At 41.8% G+C, this 23019-nt stretch overlaps 1 protein-coding gene across 2 annotated transcripts; it reads left to right on the top strand.

Moving 5' to 3' along the window:
• On the top strand, positions 1-18845 carry kdr (kinase insert domain receptor (a type III receptor tyrosine kinase)). 2 transcript variants are annotated; one of them, XM_030049963.1, is made up of 30 exons: positions 1-306; positions 1280-1373; positions 1526-1728; positions 2218-2339; positions 3261-3426; positions 3583-3722; positions 4187-4361; positions 6120-6243; positions 6450-6619; positions 6797-6953; positions 8156-8276; positions 8465-8576; positions 8756-9100; positions 10030-10176; positions 10267-10398; positions 11471-11577; positions 12062-12197; positions 12449-12553; positions 13324-13437; positions 13865-13953; positions 14598-14760; positions 14913-15004; positions 15258-15380; positions 15480-15591; positions 15700-15799; positions 15988-16093; positions 16732-16874; positions 16981-17065; positions 17673-17758; positions 18026-18845. In XM_030049963.1, the coding sequence occupies exons 1-30, from the start codon at positions 240-242 to the stop codon at positions 18240-18242; spliced, it is 4053 nt and encodes a 1350-aa protein (XP_029905823.1). In that variant the 5' UTR covers positions 1-239; the 3' UTR covers positions 18243-18845. The 2 variants fall into 2 exon arrangements, with proteins under 2 accessions (XP_029905823.1, XP_029905824.1); XM_030049964.1 differs by having other exon boundaries at positions 3264-3426.
• Positions 18846-23019: the final 4174 nt, after the last annotated feature.

Genomic DNA, 23019 nt, shown 5'->3' on the forward strand with positions numbered 1-23019 from the left:
GGGGACCGGGCGACAGTGTCGGCGCTTCTCACCGCTCTCAGACCGGAGCGACTTTCCTATGTGTTCCTGAGATTTTTTTTTCCAGCATAACTGTGGCCAACTTTCACAGACGGATCTTTGAAGGGACTATAAAGCATAAATGATCAACGGACATGTGATGTGATGAGCGTGTAGGATTATCACCGGAGTGAACTTTTGTGCTGGATGTGAATGTGGGGCAAGTCCATCTCTACTGTCGGATGATGGCTCAGGCAGTCTCCGTCATTCTCCTCTGTGGCATTATTCTGGAAATCAGTTATGTCGCTGGTGAGAGCAAAACTCATTAATAACTGTGTCATATACCTAAAACATTAGAAATTTAATAATGGTTTAAGATGTTTTGATTGTAGTCAAGTGTTCCTCCTACACCAACATGTTACCTATTTATTCTCTACTTGATCAGTTTCATGTGGAAAAGTGTTTAATTGTTGCTTTGCGGGGTAATTGTATTTGTCAGTTCATCCAGAACATAATGAATACATTTGCAACTTAATAAAAAAAAGTGTTTATGTTAAGTTTGAAATGTGAGCAACATAAAGCAGTGGTAGAGAATTTCTTTTCTCATGGGCACAAGGAAATATGAAATGTGGATGAGGGGTGACTATTTCACAGTTTTATTGTTTACTATAAAATAGCATCAAGGGTTGACATACAGTTTAATCTGGGGGTTATTAACTCAAATAAAGACACATTAAGGAGTCTTTAATTGCTTTATTGTTCAGCATGACCATATGCCCATGCTCGGGGGCCTCACAGGGAGGTGGAAGGCTCTGCCTGCATCCTCAGAAACAGGAACCCCACCTAGGCGATACAGTGCCGGGCTATTGAGCCTGACCCGGCCCATCTTCCCCTGCTTCCTGTTTTGACACAGCTCCGCCATTTGCTGCAGCAGTGGAAAAACAGCCCAGAGTAGCCAGAAAAGCAGTTACAAAACAATCAGCCCTGACTTGAATTCCCAGTTTTGTGATGCACTGATTGCAATTTTCCCCCAAACTAGGATATTACACACTTTCAGCTATTGTTGTAGAACTTGTGCTGTTGAATCAATTTATGTTCCATTAAAATGTCTTCAAAGAGCATCCTGTGTGAGTTTGGCAAACAATGGTGATGTGACCACTGAACCCTTTATAAAAGTAGCTTTTGTTAAGGCCATACATTGGCTAATGTCATCACTGTTGATTGGATTTGTTGAATTCAGTCAGTCTTTCAGGTGATTGATTTCAGTTGATCATTCTTCCAGCTATCGAACCGAGGTTTATGCCTGATCCCCCAACACTCAGCATCCATGGCAACCAGAGGATGAATAAATCTGATAACCTGGAGCTCACCTGCAGGTGAGAGCCAAGAAGTGGTTATGAAGTATATAAATATAATGCCATAGCCTACATTTCATCCATCCATCCATCCATTTATCCACATACCCATACACACATATACATGTACATAAACAAATAAATACTTAAATCTCTCTTCCTTACTCTGGCAGTGGTCGCCAGTACCTGACGTGGACGACTCCCTCTACAAGCAGACGCTTCTCCACAGTCGACTGCAGTGGATCCGGACTCTTCTGCACGTCGTTACGGATCTCCAACGCAACTGTCAATGAAACCGGGCAGTATCGTTGTTCCTACAAAGACCTAGAGATCGAGGACGGCAAGACTTCAGCAGCTGTGCATGTATTTGTCAGAGGTACAGTCCAACTTGACCTTTCCTTGGTGCAACAAGAGCATTCCCACAGCATTCCCACTCCTGCATCGCAGTCCCACAGCCCCAATCTAATATTGCTGCATTTTAGCTTGAACTGGAAGAAACAGCACAACTCACCACTAGAATCTCTAAGGAGATACTAGATGTTTTCATTTTCAGTTATGGTGAGGATACACTAATCCTCAATTTTGCAGGGAATCTCTTATGCTGTGCTGTGCTGTGTTTTGTTTTGTTTTGTTTTGCAGTGCATTGTGTCATTGTGTTGTGCTTTCCTGTGATTTGTACTGTGTTGTCTTGAATCTTGTTATCTTATGATGTTTATATTGTTTTTTGTTGTGTTGCTGTAATTTGTCTTATATGTTGTTTTGCTTTGAGTTCTTGTGTGTGAGGGCATGGTGGTGCTTTTAATTGAATCATTTTCTCCTTGAATTTTGTATACATGTAACATTTGTGCATTTGGTTCAATTTTAGATGACAAGATGCCGTTCGTGCCATTAGAGAAAGAATACGAAGTGGTGTTCATCCGAGAAGGGGAACGTGTGGTCATACCATGCCGCGGTTCAATGGAGAATCTCAACGTTACACTCCATACTGTAAGCGAGAGTTGTATCAAAATTGTTTTTGTGTTCACTTAAACTCACCCAATGTGGTTTTTGACCATTTGTGGCTCTATAGTGCACACCAGGAAAATACAGTTTACACCACATGTTCCTCCAGCACACTGTGGGGTTGGCATATAACACACACTAATGTAAACAATCCAAAATATTTCAAAATATTCAAAGTAAGGCTTTCAATATCTTTTGAGGTAAAAAATTCTTTCAACATGTTTATTTGGTCCCATGGACATAGACACTGTATCATGATGGAAAAAAATGAATGTAAACAAAACCAAGTGTGTTTGCAAGGAAAACTATACAGGGTGCCTTTAATTTTCACCCTCATTAAGCTAATATGACAATTTTGACAGAAATGGTGAATATTTTTTTTTAACCTTTATTTATACAGGGAGACCCAGTGAGATTCAAATACTCTCTTTCACATGGGCGCCACATGTACAAAACTGATAATCACATTGTTAACTGGGTTTCCAGCTCTCCCTATTGGCATATCAGTTCTAATTCAAATTATTACAGAGTTTTCATGTCATATGCCATATGCCATGGAAATTTTTTTTTTATTCTGGTCGATGTAACATGAAAAAAACTGTTGTTAATATTAAGCCAGTATAAATTATACTGACTTAGATTCCAAAGTGAAGTTAAAGGTCCAGAGGGCTGCAGAGGATCAGTTGAGCTGAGGACCCTTTTGATTCCACTGCCAAAAATTAAGCTTGCACTAGATTATGATAGCTGAGTCTTATTTCAGCTCACAATCCACCCTCTGCAATTTGACATAGTGCCCCTTTAATTGTAGATACTGTGCATCAGGAGCTGAAAAGTAAAAAAAAAAAAAAAAAAAAAAAGAGTGTGAGACTCAATTATATGACACATCTCTAATTTTCTGTCGGTCAGAAGTATCCAAAGAAGGAACTTTATCCAGACGGGAATTCTCTGTGGGACGCCAAGACGGGATTCACCGTTCCCAGTCACCTGATCAGCTATGCCGGTGTCGTGTTCTGCCAGACTCAGATAGGCAATGAGACGTTCAAGTCCCCTCTCTACATAGTTGCTGTTGTTGGTAAGGTGGATTTTTATTATTTACACAGTCTGTGAGAGACAGAGAGAGAGAGAGAGAGAGAGAGAGAGCATCAGAATAACGAGTGAGTGAGCCAGTCTGTAGTCTGGAACAATAGGCTGTCAACTCACTGCCATGTCTTCCCTCCCTTTTCCGCAGGATACAAGATCCATGACCTCATCCTGACCCCCACGCTAGTGAGGCTGTCTGTGGGGGAGCGACTGGAGCTCAGCTGCACTGCCAGCACCGAGCTCAATGTGGGCATCGAATTCAACTGGACACACTCTGGCCAGGCCCTGGTCAGTAACCCAAGCCATCTCTGCTTTGCTGCTGTGAAAACTTTTAGAGAACTGGTGTGATGGCCTTCAATCACACTGGTAATTTTTGATATATTTGAAATGAACCATTAAGATATAATCCTGTAAATGTTGATCAGAGACACCAGAAACATCAAATCTCACTTCCTTTTTTCCTCGCAAATATTCCTCTCTTCCTGCTTTCAGGAATCCTTCAGCTGTGTACAAGGTCACAGTTTAAAGTTGACCACGTGTTTTTTCATGCTCTGGTTGCATAAGCTTTGTTCCTTACATAACAACAATCACCTTGCTGGACTACAGCCACCACCTTTGTATTAAGTTCTCTCACACTATGTTCTATATAGTAGAAATCAATCATCATACTTCTCAGGTGCCAAAATGAGCGAGGATTTTCTTTTTAACAGACCAATTCACAATGCATTCTTCACGTGTTTCTGTTCACTCAGACCTCAATAAACGGCTCCCAGAAGGTCTCCCAAAAAAAGAAGCTGTGGAACTCTTTGGAACTGTCCAACAAGCTGGTGGTGGAGAACGTGACAGTAAATCACACTGGAGAATACACCTGCACTGCATCTAGTGGCCAGATGGACAAAAGCACCTCAGCGTTTCTTAAGGTTTATGGTAGGTATGGAGATGCTGAAGGCATTCTGACAAATATTTTCCTCCCTCCCTGAAGCTCCTAATATTTTGTTTATTTCTGCTGGGTTGCCTCCATGGAATATGTCATGCCACAAAAGCAATGATTTCACTTGCACTGAAGGACTGGTTACAGACTCTTGGACCCATTTATGTTGAAGTCCTGATGATGACTACAGAGGAAACTATGATATGTGACAAGTGGTTCAGTGTGGGTGTAGTTGTTAATGGGACCACAAGAGGTTGCATCCTGTATTCACCTATATTTGCTATTTCTGGTCTGCCCAGTGTCACATCAAAACATGTGATAGTTACATTGGTTCACCAGAGGAAAAAAAGTACATGGAGGAAAGCAAAAGCACAAGGTTGTATCAGGGTGCAGTATACTGTGTAGTATAGAGAATGCAAATTTACATCGTGCCTCCGTGTTGGGCAACAGGTGCCATCTTCCGAGGATCGTATGTGTTTACGAAATATCTTTTTTTCTCATTTCCCATGTGGAAAAAACTAAGCTACTAAGCTAAGTACCTGGCTGGTTGTACACTGCTGTGCCTCAATCCGGGAACCAGTGACCTGATCACTGACTATGACCTAAAAACTTTACAGTTGCTTCTGTTTCTTTGCTCTGCATGGGCATTTATGTAGTTCTTTTACCGGCAACGCGGGCCACAAAGAGTACAAATGTGCTGTTGCAGTTCTCCGGCTTGTGAATCCCATCCACTGCCAAACCGTTCATGCAATTCCAATGATTTATAATTCCTGAACTCACACCAACTATGTATTTCACGGGTTGGTAATCCAGTCCTGAGCTGCTAACTGAGTAGGATCTATATCATGATAGTGTTCTTTTTCATTTTCCTTTCATTTAACCATTTTTTACCATCTTGATCATATAAGTCGTTCAGCTTTTTTTTTAAAAAAAATTCTTTTCATGAAAGTGACAGAAGCTAGATAATGGGTAATAAACAAGCCAAAGATGTTCCTCGGAAGATAGCGGATGCGACCCAATGCAGCGCGGCCTAACATCATCTTGGCAGTCTCTATAATGAGCAATAAAGTCTGTGTAAGGAGGTGGATGGGATGGTGGACGACTCAACTACATGGACTTTCACATCACATGGGAGACCAGAGTTCAGTTCCCATGTCAAGCGAGACCGGTGTTTGTTTTTAACGTTATTTATTTCCTAACCGTAACCAAGTAGTTTTGGTGGCTAAAGCTAGCTTGGTGGCTAACATTAGGAGCTAACAAAGCTAACGAAAGTAGCTAATGATAATGTTAGCTAAAGCTTAGTGGCTATGGCTAACTTTACCTCATGTTTGTGCATGAACCAACATAACATCAACCATGTCAGCCAAAAGAAAAGAATAGTCCTAAACAAAAACAAACAAACAAACAAACTGAAACTAATACGTGACCAGTGTATCTATTATTGTAAGGCTACACCTGCACATGGAGGGGTTCCTGATGTCTCCAACTTTGTGTCCAACACTGACCGATTGTAGGCCTATCAGTTACTTCAGTTATAATTTATAGGAATACAACTGAACAGTGGAAAAAAACTCCTCAGTATGTAGTTTGGTATTATTTTGCCAGCAGCAATCTGGCAAACACCAAAGATAAACCACTTAATGTGTCAAATTTGACAAGTGTCAGCTTGAGTGAACCATAATTCTTGAAGTTACGTTATATACTGTTGATTTATGTAGCTGACAATGATTTGTGATTTCTGCTCCTGCCTCCAGAAAAGCCGTTCATTGAGATAAAAGATCCGTGGACGAAGGTTTTGGAGGTAAATGTGGGCGATCAGGCGTCTGAGTCCATGATTCCTGTCAAGTACTCGGCCTACCCTGACCCCATTGTTAAATGGTACGTGCATCAGTGGTAATTAAAGCGGAAGTAACAGTAGTAGAGGTGTATCTTGCATTTAAACATACATATCATGTTGCACAGAAAACATGTTGGTAGCCCAAGTCACAGTCTATATGATCTGTCAGTATAATCTGCTGTTCCCAAGATATATTATAAGATTACCACAGATAATTTTAAAATGTGACACATCTCTGTCTGTGCAGGTATAAAAATGGCCAGCAACTTCGCAAGGAGGATTACAGGATAAGACCAAGAAACGATGCCCTGGTGATCCGTGGAATCACAGAAAAAGACGCAGGGAACTATACAGTGGTCTTGACCAATAAAATCACCAAGGAGGAACAGAAGCGCTCTCTCCAGCTGTTGGTCAATGGCATGTACATGCTTCTGCTCTTTTTCCTCTTTCCCATGTCTTCCTGAGCTGCCTGATCCTGCTGGTCAGCTGGGAAACCCTGCTTCAGACGTCTGACCCTGTGACGGTGCATAGATCCTGAAGTTTTGAAAGTGCTGTTAACTATCTTATCTCCATTCTGTATGTTTTCTTCTACAGTGCCTCCTCATATCATTGAGAAAGAGGTGGCTGTGGATACTGATGTACACACGTATGGCAGCAGCCCAACCTTAAGGTGCACAGCCCGAGGAATCCCCACACCTTCACACATCCAGTGGCAGTGGATGTCAAAAGAGGACTGTCCAGATGCATTCCAGTAAGTCAGACTAACACCGTCTTAACCCTGTGTGTGTGTGTGTGTGTGTGTGTGTGTGTGTGAGTGAGTGAGTGAGTGAGTGAGAGAGAAAGGGCGAGCCTCCCTTTGTGTATTCATGTTTCTGTCAACAGGTTGTTGATGTAGCGGAGGAATAGCTGCTTTCGTGATGTTGATAAAAACACGAGAAGAGACAATGAGAGCAAAACAGTGACCCGATGCAGATCAGCGGATGTGATTCATGTTCTTCACAATGTCCATTTTTAGAATAATATCAATTATTCAGATTTGGAATGTATTTGCTAAATATTTCACTCAGTATGCACGATCAGATATTACTAATTCAAGCAACATGCTTACCTCCCTGGCTCTGTTGGTGTTCTGTGTTAATGTTCAAGAGAGCTACTCTGTGAATGTGATGCAAAAATTGGGGCCTTGGCAACACTGATTGCACAGCAGCCTGGTCAGGTATGCAGTGACTTGAAGATTGTTTATAGAGGTGGGCAGGAGTGCGTGGCTGCTTTGACCAGAGCAGACCATCAGCAGGGTCTTATCTTCAGCCTGCACATCAGAGCACTTCCTCTGTCCTGCGCTATGCTTCCTGTTGTTCTCTTTGTGCTCTCTATCAAAAAGGACTTCTTCCCATCAAAGCTGCTTCTCTGCTTGTAGCCAAGCCTCCTTGTCCTCATTGTCATGTCAGAATCTAGTTTCTGTTTTTTCTAAATTGCATTCATTTTTTGTTCTCAGAATACCATGTTTTTCTGTCTTTATTAACTTGGACTGACAGCAGTGTGTGTGTGTGTGTGTGTGTACACATGTGTATTTGTGTCCACAGTTTAAATGACATTGCATAACCCAACCAAAATAGTCTTCTCTTTTTTCATTCTTGGAAATTAGGAAAAACAAGTACATGACCGTTATTATGAAAGTCACAGTTCCTTATTCATACTAGGGTTGTGATTTTGTGTGTTTGTGTGTTGTGTGTGTGTGTCTCAGTGCGACACAAGGTCCTGTAGGTAGAGTTGCTGCATCTGTATTGTTGCCTCAGCAGAGTGGCATAGGGAGCAGTGGTGTCCTATAGAGGGGCTGTTCTATAACCAACTCCACACTGGGACCCCATCTAACAAATTCCCCTTGAGAAATAAAGTATCGCATTAAGATGTTTGAGATGCGTCATCTTGATTCTGCCCATTGTTGTTCAACAGGTCGGGACCGATGAAGTCTGAGTTCAACCTGGAGAAGTGCACCAGCTGGAGAGACATCAGCAACAGCACTGGTCAGAACCGTATTGAGCGAATTACGACCGATACCGATCATGCACAAAAGGTAAATTCCTCAATACAACCACCTGCACACTCGCACATCCCAGAACATAATCCAGCCCATCAAAAGATTAACAAGCATTTATTTTATTTTTAAGCATTGTGCATTATGTTATTGTTATTATGTACTATTATTATTATTTAACTGAATTTCAAGAGAGTGCTTAAATATATTTTTGTCCCTATCAATAGAAAACTGGGAGTTCTTTGAAGATTCAGAAAGCTGAGGTCCACACCCTCTACAGATGCCTGACTGCCAACAAAGCAGGAGAAGATTCACGCGTCATCGTCTTTCTTGTGACACGTGAGCACCACACATAGCTTTTTCTCTCTCTTTCTCTTTTTCTTTCTTTCATTCTTTCTTTTTCTTTCTTTCTTTCTTTCTGTTTTATGTAGGATGCTCTTTTAGTAATCAGTGCTATACGGCTGTTTTTATCATGCAGTTCTCATTCTTGCTCGTTTGTCCATCTGTGTTCCTGTTAGGTGGCCTTGAGCTGAGTGTGTCTCCGTCCAGCGAGCCCTTGGAGGAGAACAATGTGGTTCTGAGGTGCAAGGCAGACAAGCTAATCTACTCGAACCTCGCCTGGTTCCGTGTGTCCAACATCTCAGACTTGGGGCAGGTCCCGTCGGTGCAGCCCTGTCGTTCCCTACCCCTGCCCCCGCGGCCCCTGTCTCAGGCCGTGCTGGCCGGACAGCAGGGCACCAACTTGACCTTGGAGCTGCCACTGCCAAATGCGTCCCGTCAGGATGAGGGTCTGTATGCCTGTCAGGTGGAGAGCATTAAAACTGGGGAGAGGACTTGCCTGCTTCACCACCTCTCACTCAGAGGTATGACCACAAATACAGAATTTCTCCCACTTCTAATTTCTAATTCTCATTTAGGGCCCTATCAGCCTACAATTTTTTCTGTCTACTTACACCTAAAATACACCAGACATGGATGTGGCGCATCACGTTGGTGGGGCCGAGCAGGCTTTTTTACCTGCTACACCAACTGCGCCTGTGTTGTGTGTTGGGTGCGTGGCAGTCGTGTTTCTCCCTGTTGGTGAGCCACGTAGCTGTGCATAGAGAAAAAACTATAAACCAGTCACACAAAAATAGATATCTGTAGTGTGAGGCTCCTGCAGGTGCACACATCCTCTGTGGTCAGTGTTGCAGCTTCAGTGGATTATAATGGACGTGTGCCTGGTGTGTTTTGGCTGTAAGAAACACACACAGCTAGAAAACTCCACCCATCTCAGAAAGTTCAGTTTATATGCTGATTCTCCGAATTTTTGCTTGAAAACTGAATTTTTAACACAAGTTTGAAATCTAGGAAGCTGGAGAAAGAAGATGCCTTTACTAACTCATGTAAACAGTAGTCATACTTCCTTTAACTTACTCAGTTTTACTGGATTATATTGGCTTAAGTCTACTTATACTTACTTATTTATATTGACTTACGCTTGTTTACTTATTTGTACTTGTTTACAATTATTTACTTGTATCATTTACTTGTACTTTCTTTTTTACTTACTTATTTAGTTATTTACTTTCTTGACCTTACTTATCTACTTACTTTCATTATCTTATTTACTTATTTACCTCACTTATACTTAATTATTTGCTTACAGCCCAGCCCCTTTTAGGTCTGTTGAATGGTGTTATTTGCCATGTATTAAAAGATAAAGAACATTTCTAAACTCAATACTGATCATTTGACTATTTTTGCAGTGTGTTTAAAATGATTTCTTTATGACTCTGCACAATTCTTCTAGGTCTTGAAGCTGCACGGATTCTGAATAATTTAACGGACCAAAAAGTTAATGTTAGTGCAACAGTCACTTTTGTCTGTGATGTTGCCGGTACACCCAGCCCAATCGTGGTGTGGACCAAAGACAACCACACTGTACAGGAAGGCTCAGGTGAGCGCATGGCCTGTCACTCACCATCCACTCACTTCGTAAGGTGGTGCTCTGGCACATCTCTTAACGTATAACATGAATTGTTTTCAGGTGTGATTCTGAGCCGTCTTAACCAGATTTTGACGATTCAGCGCGTCAAGAAGGACGACAGTGGTCTGTACACCTGCACTGCATGTAACTTCCGTGGCTGCGACACCTCACAGGCGTTTTTGACGACTGAAGGTCAGAGCCTGCCCGTACTCACAAATTAGATATTTGTGCCAAGCAGGAAATACTACTAATAATCCAACTGAAATGTAACAATGTAGAATGATGTAATAATATCCTGTTGGATATTATTACATTAAAGAATATATAGTCATTGGTCTCCCCAGGTGTTTTGAGCCTTAACCCATCATCACTACCCATCACTTTACAAAGACTATTTATAAATGACCTCAAGGTTTGATACACGTTCCACGTATGACATTTTTTATATCAAAGATGAAGTTAACCTCCGCTTGGCAGGAAGTTGGCCCTGTTAGCACACATCCTCCTGGGAGTTTCTAAATCCAAAACAATGAGGAGACTGCAGGACAAAAGGAGAGGCCAGCCCTGCCCCAGCTCCAGCCTCAGCTCTCCTCCCCACCCTTTTCTGTCCTGAACACTGGGACACAGCAACAAACAAACAAATGTGCTAACTGGAAACTAGGGCCTACGTGACCTGTTCCCCGCCATCGGCTTGTCCCCCCAGTTAGCTCTCAGGGCTGCTCAGGCGCCAGCCAGCCATGCTAACAAGGGATGGAGAGTGCTAACGAGGAGCTCGTCTCATGTGGGGGAGGAATTGAGAACGCAAGTGGGAGGAAGAGCTACTGGGTCTGTAGTTGGTTTGAATGTCAGAAAGGGGTGAGGAGGGAGAGGTGGTCAAGTCTACACTGTGGTGGCTGAGATAACTACTGCCAAGTTGGCTTTGGCAGTTATTCTTACTGACTTCTGGCCATTTGTTATGACTAGATAAAATATCAGTATGCGTACAGTCCAAATTCCAAAAGTCTCCTTCCTCAAACCCAAACACACACACATACACATAGAGATAAACGCCCAAGACAAACCTGTCTGAAATTCATGTGGAGTGCTGCCAACACACGTCATTAAACATTGTATTCCACATGCTAGAGTGACAAACCCATTTTTTTTCCTGAGGGAATGTGCCTCAAAGTTGTATCAGTAGAATAATCTATTTGAAGCATCCATAATACTTCAAGTGAAGATTAATGAATACGTTTTGTAAATTATAATGTTCTGCTTCTTCTAGGTGCAGAGGAAAAGACTACTGTGGAGCTGATTGTTCCCATTGGTGCAGTGGTCATTGCCATGTTTTTCTGGTTACTGATCGTCTTTGTCATCCGCAGCAGAAAGAGAGTAAGAACTTTCTCATCCTCCCTTTGCTGTACTTTTTCTACCTTGTTTTTTTCTGTTGTCACACACAGAGGAGCCTATAATGAATTAAAGATAACAATTAAACACACGTACGCACGCACAAGCACACACATTCACACAAGCACGCACAGCGAGTCTGTGTATGACTAATTAGACCTGACTGGCCTGGCTCTCAGCGGACACTCTCCTTTGTATCCAGAGACAACAGGATCGCTCTCTGCTCCCAGAAGTCACGTACGCTCACAACACTGACATGGCCCCTTTTACTGAAGAGGCACCGGTCACCGTGTGTGCAAAAATCATATACAGTTGAACTATAGGGAAAGGGGGAAGCGCTACCATAGAAACACGATGTAGGTCATTAATACACACATCAGACCTCTATATGCCTCTCATTCTCTCTCTCTCTCTCTCTCTCTCTCTCCCTCTCTCCCCCTCTCTCTCTCTCTCTGTCTCTGTGTCTCAGTCAAATGGTGGGGACCTGAAGACAGGCTACCTGTCCATGATCCTGGACTCAGAGGACATGCCCATGGACGAGCAGTGTGAAAGACTCACTTATGATGCTAACAAATGGGAGTTCCCTCGGGACAGGCTGAAGCTAGGTGAGGTGTCAGAAAGATCTTATGAAAGGTGCCCTCTGCAAAATTGAGGGCCGACTAAACTAAGGGCCATTTACAGACAAGTGACAAAAAGTGTGGAGAATTTCACTCTAGGAATCAGTATAGTGGCACGTCACCCCACACTGGAGCACACACAGTATATACTATACCAAAAATCAGAGTAAAAATATTTGTAATGATGTTATTGGCTGCAAGGAGGTGAACCCAGAGCTTTTGTTCATTCCTGTCTGAAGGTGATCCCCTGGGCCGAGGAGCATTTGGTCAAGTGGTGGAAGCAGCAGCCTTTGGGATTGAGAAAGCCACCACATGTACGACTGTCGCAGTCAAGATGCTTAAGGGTTGGTATCGTGTCCACTTCTTCTAGACAGATACGTACATGAAACAAAACGGCACACATAATATAAATGGAAAAGCAATATGTAAGATGTCAATGTAATCCCTCGTTTGAATCCAAAACTGCCACTTGAATGTGCAAATTTTGGCTCACAATGAAAATTCGAATTCAGTAATGACATTTACATTTGACATTTTATTATACTAGTACTGACACAAGGCATTCGAAATGTAATTATCAAAAACCTACATTAAAGATAGTAAAATTCAAATGGTCCAAATGTAAAAAGTGCAACAACAGTGAGTTAAATAGCAAATACAGCAGACACTTTTTATACTTTTTATACCATTTTAATTTCCTTACAGTGTAGTAAGTCTTTGATAATGAAATTTCATTGATACCATGATACCATTATCACATAAGAACATGAAACACATGTATGCAGCTTGTGAAATACATTTTAATTTTCCATTTTGCATCTGACTGAGGCTGATAAAATGCTAAAAAAAAAAAAAAAAAATCTATAAATTAAATGTCAGTAGTGGTATGTGAAATGGTGAATATGAATAATATTATTATTTTTTAATTTTGTATTTTGAGCCAAATGTTAAATTAAAATTAAAATGTAGGATTACGTCACCATTTCACAAATTGCATATACCATATGCTTCCATATATATGGTGTACACACACTTAAACACACACACCTGCATACGTGCACTCACACATGTGCACACATACATAGATGAAGAGCAAAGTTTCTGTCTGTCACAGAGGGCGCCACATCTAGTGAGCATCGCGCCTTGATGTCAGAGCTGAAAATCCTCATCCACATCGGTCACCATCTGAATGTTGTCAACCTGCTGGGAGCCTGTACTAAGCCAGGGGGTAAGACACCATTCAATACATCTCTACTGTTTATTTAAATCATACATATATCTCAAGCATAACTGCATAGGTTTTTTTTTTTTTTTTGCTTCTGTTTCTTCTGCTCTGGATTTTCCAGTGAGACGAGCCCATTTACTTTGTTCCTTTTGTGTACAGAGCACATGGCGTTTTTGAGTCTTCTTTATGAGAACTAGTGATGGAGTTTAACAAGTGTTCTGACCTAATTACATATCTGCTTCAAACACAAAGTTAGCCATGTTCACTGGGGGGGGCGGCTGGTATTTATTCTCCTCTCTCCCTTATATGCCTCACATTTCATGTTAAAATACACCCTAGATGCATTCTGTGGTCCTGTAACGCATAGTTAGGAGTTGTTGATCATTCTTACTTTGATCTCCAACCGCTTTACTCTTCCCTTTCTCCTCAGGGCCATTGATGGTGATTGTAGAGTACTGTAAACATGGAAACCTCTCCAGCTACTTGAAGAGCAAGCGTGGAGAGTACAGTCCCTTTAAGGTAAATGATCTGTAACCCCCATGCAGCCTGTAAACCACAGACAGCCTCTGATGTGGTTACACACACTCTGAACCAGTACACACACTGCCACACCACTGATCACACACCATTACACAGCAATACACTCCATTACTGTGAGATTTACGACATCTTTCCCACAGATGTCTTTTTCTTATTGAGTGTTTGGGGGTCAAAATGCATTACATTTACATTCCAACAAATTGCATATTCACATTCTCTAAGATAAATCAAATTTCATACATTGCCCCTTTTGAGGTGCTTGACCCATACAGTGACTATTGTCATTACAAGTCAAATGTATTGTGCCCCCCTCCCCACATACACACACACTGACACACACACTGACACACACACACACACACACACACACACACACACACACACACACACACACAGATGACATACTCAAAGAATATTTCATTAATATTTTCCATTTGTAAAATGAAGGTAACCGTACAGAGGACATCTTTCCCACAGATGCCCACAGATGTGTACAGTTTCAGTCTCTTATAAAAGACTAACAAACTTGTAGCATCTATCAACAATAACTGTGTGGTGAATTTTGTTTTCCAACTCTTGTTCTTGTTTTCTTAACTAACACTGCTGTTCTTCTGTGGTGACAGAGGAAGAGGGTGGGGGGCCAGGGGTGGGTGTGTGTGGAGGAGGATGTGACTGAAGGGGACCTGGGTCTCGGGAAGAGCACCCAGCTGGACATCTGCACGGGGACAGCTGTCTGCTCCGGACTGGGAGACAACACTTCAGACATCAACCTGGACAGCCAGGAAGGTGCTGCAAACAACACATGCTTTTCAGTTTTGCTCCCTGCTCATTGCTGATGTACACAAATGTCTGTCCTTGATTTCCTGTATACATTGTCTATTATAGTATTGTTTAAATATTTTGTCATTTGAGTACTGACATGCATCATGCGCTTGCAGAGAGCTCGGACTGTGACCATCTGACCATGGAGGACCTGATAAGCTACAGCTTCCAGGTGGCCAAGGGCATGGAGTTTCTGTCCTCTCGCAAGGTGAAATGGCTACATGGACTGTAGAGAGCACCATCACCTGTGCATTTATGTCAAAGTCAAAGTCAACTTTATTGTCACTGTATAGAACACAACAAAATGAGGTAGCTGGCTCTAATCATATAATCATAAAAACAATAAAACATTGAAAACCAACATAAAAACACAAACAAAGTTGATACAAAAGTTGAATAGTGACATTGGCAGTTCAAATAAATTGCTCTCATTAACTGCTCTGTGTCTGTGTGGTCTGCAGTGTATCCACAGAGATCTCGCAGCCAGGAACATCTTGCTGTCAGAGAACAACGTGGTGAAGATCTGTGACTTTGGCCTGGCTAGAGACGTCTACAAAGACCCAGATTATGTCCGCAAGGGAGACGTGAGTCACCTTACACTGACACGTAGATTACAGATAGTACTGTTATGAACTGTAAAGCAGATCCCTAATCTGTGTATCAACTATTAATCATCGCTACAGGCGCGTCTCCCTCTGAAGTGGATGGCTCCTGAGACCATCTTTGACCGGGTGTACACCACACAGAGTGATGTGTGGTCCTTTGGAGTGCTTCTCTGGGAGATCTTCTCCCTGGGTAAGTCTAGCAGCCATCAGTCTAATATAGGCTAGTAATGGGCGCCTCTTGACCACTATAGAAACTGAGCTCAGGCAACACTACTTGGAACTGTCCTCTCTCCTACAGGAGCTTCTCCTTATCCGGGTGTTTGCATAGACGAATCTTTCTGCAGGAGGCTTAAGGAGGGTACGAGGATGCGTCCGCCTGACTATGCCACCACTGAGATGTGAGTTGAAAGTTTATATATATTAAATAGATAAATGTACTTTATTGATACCAAATTGGGAAATTCTTGTGTTACAGCAGCAGGTTATCCAGACATTGCACAGGAACAATAGCAGGCTATATATGATGTAATAACATATAGCACGCCATAGAAATGTAGTTCACTGTGATCCAAATTTTTGCTCTTAGATACCAGACTATGTTGGACTGCTGGCTGGATTGTCCCACAGACAGACCAACATTCACAGAGCTGGTAGAGCATCTGGGGAACCTGCTGCAGGCCAGTGCTCAACAGGTATGATTGTGTCTAAACAAATGCCTATTACCTCTGTCCAATCTCTGTTGTTCATAGGGGAAAAACTGGCAGAAATGAAAGATACTTTGCTCACAATGTGTTTATTTATCCTAAATAATTTCTGTCTGCATTCATGGGTCCAAATGTATGTAGGAGATTACTGGACACATCACGATATGTCCTGCACAGCTGCAGTGGACTTTGATTGCAGAAAAACTTAAAACTGAATGGAACAAGTTCACACCTATTCCCTGGGGTTGGTTGAAAGTCATTGTGGGAAATGTAGGAAATCATTAACTCAAACAGAAGTAGGTTAAGTCCGAGCAGGTTGAGGAAAGGTGGTGCACCAACAAAGGAAATTACAGCACTTGATTACTGAATATGGACATCACAGATTGATGTTATACACAGTGCAAGTGTATCCAAGGGAGAAATTTTCTTTCAACATTGGCAAACTCAATGCAATTTATTTGCTTTGGAGAGATGAATGCATGATCAAATTAACAAATTAATTTGAATGTGAAGATTCCTTACTTACATTACTCCTAGTGTTATGATAAAACAGATTTAACTGATGAAGTATATATTTGAGTTGATGTCTTTGGGACAGAGGAGCTAACATCTACATTGGTTTCTAGGATGGGAAAGACTACATCCCCCTAACAGCAGGTGAGGTACAAGGACCCCCAGTGAGTCCCGACCCTCTGAGTCCCTACATCAGGCCCCAAAGTCAAGAAATCCTGGAGGCCCAGCTCCACTATGACAACGCACCAACCCTTGGGTCAGCACAATGCTTTCATCACTTACTCTAAACCATATGTGCTACTTGTGAAAGTTTCAGTTTTCAGAATATTGTCCATTGACCTTCTCCTCTCTTCCTCTTGCAGGCTGTCCCAACAAGGTGAAAGGTGCAGTCGGCCACTAAGTGTTAAGACTTTCGATGACATTCCTGTGGAGCATAACAGTGTCATGGTGAGTATCTCTGAAATCCATCAACACACAATGTGCCTCCCCATGGTACAAACCAATGACCTTGTTTACGTGGACTAAATAATCTGACCATTGGCCTTGTTCTGAATGAGACAATAGTCTGAGAAATCTGTTTACATGGGTTGCTTATACAACTATCCATTCATTTTTCTGTTTACATGTTACAGAGCATAGTCTAATTTAGCCTGGCTTTTCCAAGCGCTATATAAGATATGCCCATTTGCCAGAAAATATTTAGCATGCCGTGTGGTTCTGCCTGAGATTTTTTGCTTTTGTTGCATGCTGTGTCAAGCAGTTGGATTGCTTTATGTGTTTCAATCTCCCGCAAAAACTCAAAAACGATGTCATGTTATGATTAAGGTGTGTACATGGCTGAAATAACCTAACTAAAGATGGAATACTCCACATGTCTTAATCTGAGTGTTGCTTACTCTGATTGTGACCTTATTTGTGCTGAGGTAATAAGAAAATACAGTTTACATTTACATTTCTTATTCCAAGTATTGTCTTAATTGGGTTATTATCGGAATATTGCAGCCTATGTAATTGTAATCACCGATGTATATTTCCCTCGGGGTGGTTCCTGCAGGAGGGTCACATAGACAGCGGCATGGGCCTAACAGCAGAGGAGATGAAGGGCCTGGATCATCAGCTGCCACGCACACCCAACTTCAGGTGAGGACTGTGTACAACCCATGTTACATTTTCCCAGCCCTGCTGCTGGAGCCATAATGAAGTATAGTAATATGACTTGAAAGAGGAGCTCATGTATGAAAGAAAATGATTTTGAACTTTTGCCTTGGATCCTGGGTTGTTTACAGTTATTAGATCATGTGTTGTTAATCCTGCTCTAACTGGGACGGTGGCTATGTGTGGGAATACCCTGATACTTTGGAAGGTTTTATGATCCGATGCTTTTTTATTTTTTTTTTCCCTCCTCAGCCAGCTGTTGCGCTGTAAGAGTAAGGAGTCTCTGGCATCTGAGTCCTCCAACCAGACAAGTGGATACCAGTCAGGATACCACTCCGATGATACAGACACTCCAATCTATGCAAATGAGGAGGTGATCATGAAGCACAAAATGCTGAAGAAGCCTCCATTACCCAAGACAGCTGACAAGTTCAGTCTTGAGGTCCGTTATAGCACGCCGCCTGTCTGACCCCAAATATTCCCCTCCACCTCCATCCCTCCTCATTAAACTTCCTACCCCGAGTCTTTTCACTGTACAGTATTTTGTTTACCTTCCACAGGTATTATCTTTAGGAACAATGCCATCGCATGCAATAGATCTTTGTTCACTGTGGTGTTGAGATATTTTCACAAGAGATAACTTAATAATTCAAGGGGGGAAACCGAAGGTTGTATGCACGAGATAATTGATCTTTGTAAGTGCAGCTCTCTTTGGACAGCCGGTGGAATGCTATCATGTTTACACAGCGAGTCGAAGGTCTGGGGAGCCGAGACGTGTGGACACACCTACTTCCTGAGGGGCAATCCACCCACTTCCTGTATTGGAGGAAACGACAACTGGAATTTTAGATAATTAAATTTGCAAATGTTTTCTTTCTTTTTTCATTCTTTTTTGTCTCTTGTGGCACAGTGAGCATTTGATAAGGAAGGTGTCTCAGACAGATTGGAATATTTCTTGATACTTATTTGTACAGTTCCTTCATTAATATGACTTAACCATATTGTATTGAAGATGTATTGACTAAACCTGCCATAAATGTAACTAGTTTTATAAAATAAATATACATGCAGATTAAAAGAGTGTTTTTGCATTGCTTTTCCACATTTAACAGCTTTCATTAAATATCACATACACATTTGGAAGTCTCTAATGCTCAGTATAATCAGTATAATTGAATGTTCATCCCAATCGTGTGTGTGTATGTGTGTGTGTGTGTGTGTGTGTGTGTGTGTTCATCTTTGTATACTACACCTCTCATTTCCTCTCTCTGTAACTTCCAAAGAAAACAATACCTTCTCGGCCTTGGTAATTCTGTATGTGTGTGTGTGTGTGTGTGTGTGCATGTGTGTGTCCTATAGGAACAATACCCTCCAACCTTGGGTATTTTCTTAGGTTTGTTCAGCTCAGAGTGCATGCTCATAATAGCCCAGCCAAGGCAGGCTCGGCTGGGTAAACATACATTTTGGGCTGAAGGGCACATTTAAAAGTCAGTTTTGCACCAACAAACATGTCTAGGGCAGCTTGGTACAGTACCCTGTTGAAACAATCAGTCTAAAGTGACCATCCTGGAAAAATAAATGTTAAGTTAAAAGAAGAGGAAAAAAGAAAAGAAAGTTAGGATAAAAAGTGTTTCACAATCTCATTCTCAATCTATATTCCCCTGCCATTCATTTGACTCAAACTGGCACACACCTTTCGCATTAGAATTTGTTTCCCAGGGTGTTGACGCTTTTTTCCTCTCTTTGTTGTAACAATTTTCGGGTGGACCTGGCTAAATAAAGGCCTTTATAGCCTTTGCTATAACATTGTGTCACTTCCTCGATCATTTTTGGTGAGGGCTTTCGTGTGGTGGCATCAAATGTTTGTCTAACCCGGGACCCTGCTGTGTGTGGAAGTACACATCACATCATCACACGGTGCATCAGAACCTGCAATTTAGGACGAGTTCAAAGACAAGAATCCTTATACAACCTCCTAAGAACCTCTTTGGTGCTATTGTTGATGTGCTGTGGAATTTCTTACCTTATACACTCACTTTTCACTTACATTATTACACTGTATGCACATAAAGTACAGTCACTGAATAAGAGAGAACAGATACGACCTTGATAAACATATAAGCGTAAAGACAGAGGACTGATAATGGGCCTAAAAGCTTGGAGGTGTCTGAGTGGGTGATAGGGAATGAGTACACAACATATTTTGTCTGCAATCAAGGACAACACACTGGCTAATTATAGTGTACCGGAGGAAATGACTTAGAGCGTCTCAGAGGTTGTTTCCACGCTTCCACACGCATACTGGGGGATAAATTTAGAAACTCCTCCCCACTGCGACCGGGGGAGGCCAGACGGACAGCGCAGTGTTCCTGAAGACTTACTTTATCAGTCAAAACAGAGAAGTTTCTCCATCTAATGCTTCTCATGCATCCATCCGTTGAAACCCAGAGCCAAATCAAGGGCATTAATAGTAACAGAGAACATCAAACTGTGCTAAAGATGGCACCTGATACAATGAGAATCAATAGAAATGGTGTGTGTAACAAAACAAGAATCAGTGCGTGAACGTTCTTAAACATGAAGGCTGCCGTCACTGTTCAACAGATGTCAGTGTTGCTCTTATTTCCATCTGGTCCCATGGACCCAGCAGAAAACTGAGCAACAGGGACCTCTGCTGTTACAAGTGTGTTCTTACAAATGTTTTGTTTTTTTGTTTTTTTTTCCCCTCAGACAGACTAACGTATTGTTGTTCAGTAGCTCAAATTATGAGACAATAGATAATATCCATGAGTGAGGTTGAAGTCACGATTTAAAGATGTTAAGTTAGTATAAAAGCATTTACAGTATGATATTTATATTCTGGTTAGCACTTCTGTGTGGAACAAAGGAACAGCACATCTTCCACTGCAGGAACTCTAATTTCCTCTGGAATGGACGAACAGGCTGAAGGCAAAGCTCAGAGTTAGGAAATAACTTGGCACTGACAAACAGAGATCACCAGTCTCGACATGATACAGGCAGACAGACAGACAGACAGACAGACAGACAGACAGACAGACAGACAAGTAAACAGACAGACAGACAGATACAGACAGACAAGTAAACAGACAGACATGTAAACAAACAGACAGACAGACAGACAGACAGACAGACATGTAAACAGACAGACAGACAAGCATAACCTATGAAGCATATATGTTTTGAGTATTAACAGCTGTTAATGGAGTTATTTATTTATTTAGCTACAGTGCACATTACCCAACAGTAGAAAAAACTGTAAAAGAGCCAGTTTGCTGAAGGAGCTCATTTTCATCTGTTTCATCTGTAGCCAAATGATAAAAGGTTGTTGTAGAAAAATGGCATTGTCATTTTGGAAAATCATAACAAGTGAAAACATGCTGCTCTGGATTCCTCCACAGATGTGCAAACAGATGCAATCACTGAACGAATACGAGCCTATACTCTAAAAACTGCAGAAAGTGCTCATGATGTATACCTCTGCTTCAAATATCTCGTAGCCATCTTTCACAATGATGCATTGGCTTACTGAAAATAACAATCTGACTTTATTTAACCCATGACTCCCACCACCAAGTGGTAGTAACGCTCTTGCTCTGGCTGACAAGCAGATGCAGAGCAGCACTCGAGGTGTGTCGTTAAGCACACCTGAAATTTTACGCTCCACGGTCCACATGGTATGTGGCATTTTGGTATGTAAATGCAGATCAGACAGGCTAATAGTGCCTTCTGGTGACATACGTGTAAGTACTAAATATATTATGCTAACACATCCAATTACATCAGCAGGACGTAGCTGTCAGACCTCTGCACATATATGCATGCACACAAACACATGCACACACGCACGCACGCACGCACGCACGCACGCACGCACGCACGCACGCACACACACACACACATGCACAGTTACTGGTGATATAAATGCTTAGTTCACTGACAGATTTGTGCCAGCTTTATCTGATATTCTTGTCATATGCCCTGAGCTTTTAATGGCTGCTCATGCAAGCCTGTCACTCACTTGTTGACAGTGAAGATTAACTGCTGTGATACACAACAACTCTAGACACAAATGACTTCCAGGGATGTTACTGCTGCATGGAAATTCAGACAACAGGAAGGGAAAATTATGTGTGTTAGGCCAAGAATGTTTTTGTTTCCGAATTGGTAAACTGTCTTTGAAATATCACATGCCATGGTGTCAGGTCAATGTAAAACTCAAAAGCCAAAACTGGCCTGTCACATTGATTAGGGGATTAATCTGACAATACTGTACCTTAGGGTCTGGATGAGTTAATAAATGCTGTGCATCAAAAAAAAAAAAAAAAAGCCAGCTGCTCTTTGGAGCTTTTCATATTGTTTTTACTGCGCTACTTTCAATAAACATTTAATGTGGCTGCTGAGAGATGTGACATTATAACACAAACATTAGCAACAATGATTAAATTTGTGTACAAATTGCATGCAACAAACATGCTGTAATGGGAAGATCACAGGCCCCTTTTATGTAACTGAATAATTGTGAGCTAATATAATGCAATAATGATAATAACAGGGGCAGGCCAAAGTGAATAATTTGCAGGAGTTATATGACACCCAAGGACATCTATCTGCTTAATTATCTTGCAGGTTAAGTTTAGGAGGTGAGCCAAAGTCAGACAGGAGCGGAGGGTGATGGGAAGTTCTGTTTGAGCCTCTGGGCATCAGCCCGTCAATCTGACCTGCCAGTACAGGATACGCTGCTGGATCTGAAGAAAATTCCCCTCCTTCACACACAATCCATTTACCGATGTGGTGTGTGTGTGTGTGTGTGTGTGTGTGTGTGTGTGTGTGTGTGTGTGTGTGCTGTAGTCTGGCAACCTTATGTTTTGAGCCAGCATTAGTGTTTTATTTAGATCACAGCTGTGGTCTCTGAGGTTGACAACTTACTGATAGGGCATGTTTGTGAAAAAACTGGATTTTTGATGCCTCTTGTCATCTCTTGCAGCCGCACTGTGATAGCCTGCATTAACCATCTTACACAATTTCACCAGAAAAACAAGACTGATACAGTTTCGTGCGGTCTAGATAACAGTAATTGCTTTTCTCTAGTGTATCCAAAGGATGTGATCTTTATCTTGGTTATCACCAGTGTTTGTTTAGTCATCCATATGAGAGCTCTGAACCGCCCACAGGGGGCACCGCAGACCTCATGTAATGACCATTAAATGAGCATGAGCAGATTTAAT

The sequence above is a fragment of the Myripristis murdjan genome, chromosome 4 (genome assembly GCF_902150065.1).
Source record: "Myripristis murdjan chromosome 4, fMyrMur1.1, whole genome shotgun sequence".
Classification (NCBI taxonomy): domain Eukaryota; kingdom Metazoa; phylum Chordata; class Actinopteri; order Holocentriformes; family Holocentridae; genus Myripristis; species Myripristis murdjan.

Bases quoted from the DNA above. Each gene is read 5' to 3' on its own strand.
- kdr (XM_030049963.1), top strand. From the start codon at position 240: ATGATGGCTCAGGCAGTCTCCGTCATTCTCCTCTGTGGCATTATTCTG. The intron at 1,374-1,525 runs GTGAGAGCCAAG...TTACTCTGGCAG, and splicing joins AACCTGGAGCTCACCTGCAG to TGGTCGCCAGTACCTGACGT. The intron at 12,198-12,448 runs GTGAGGTGTCAG...TCCTGTCTGAAG, and splicing joins TCGGGACAGGCTGAAGCTAG to GTGATCCCCTGGGCCGAGGA.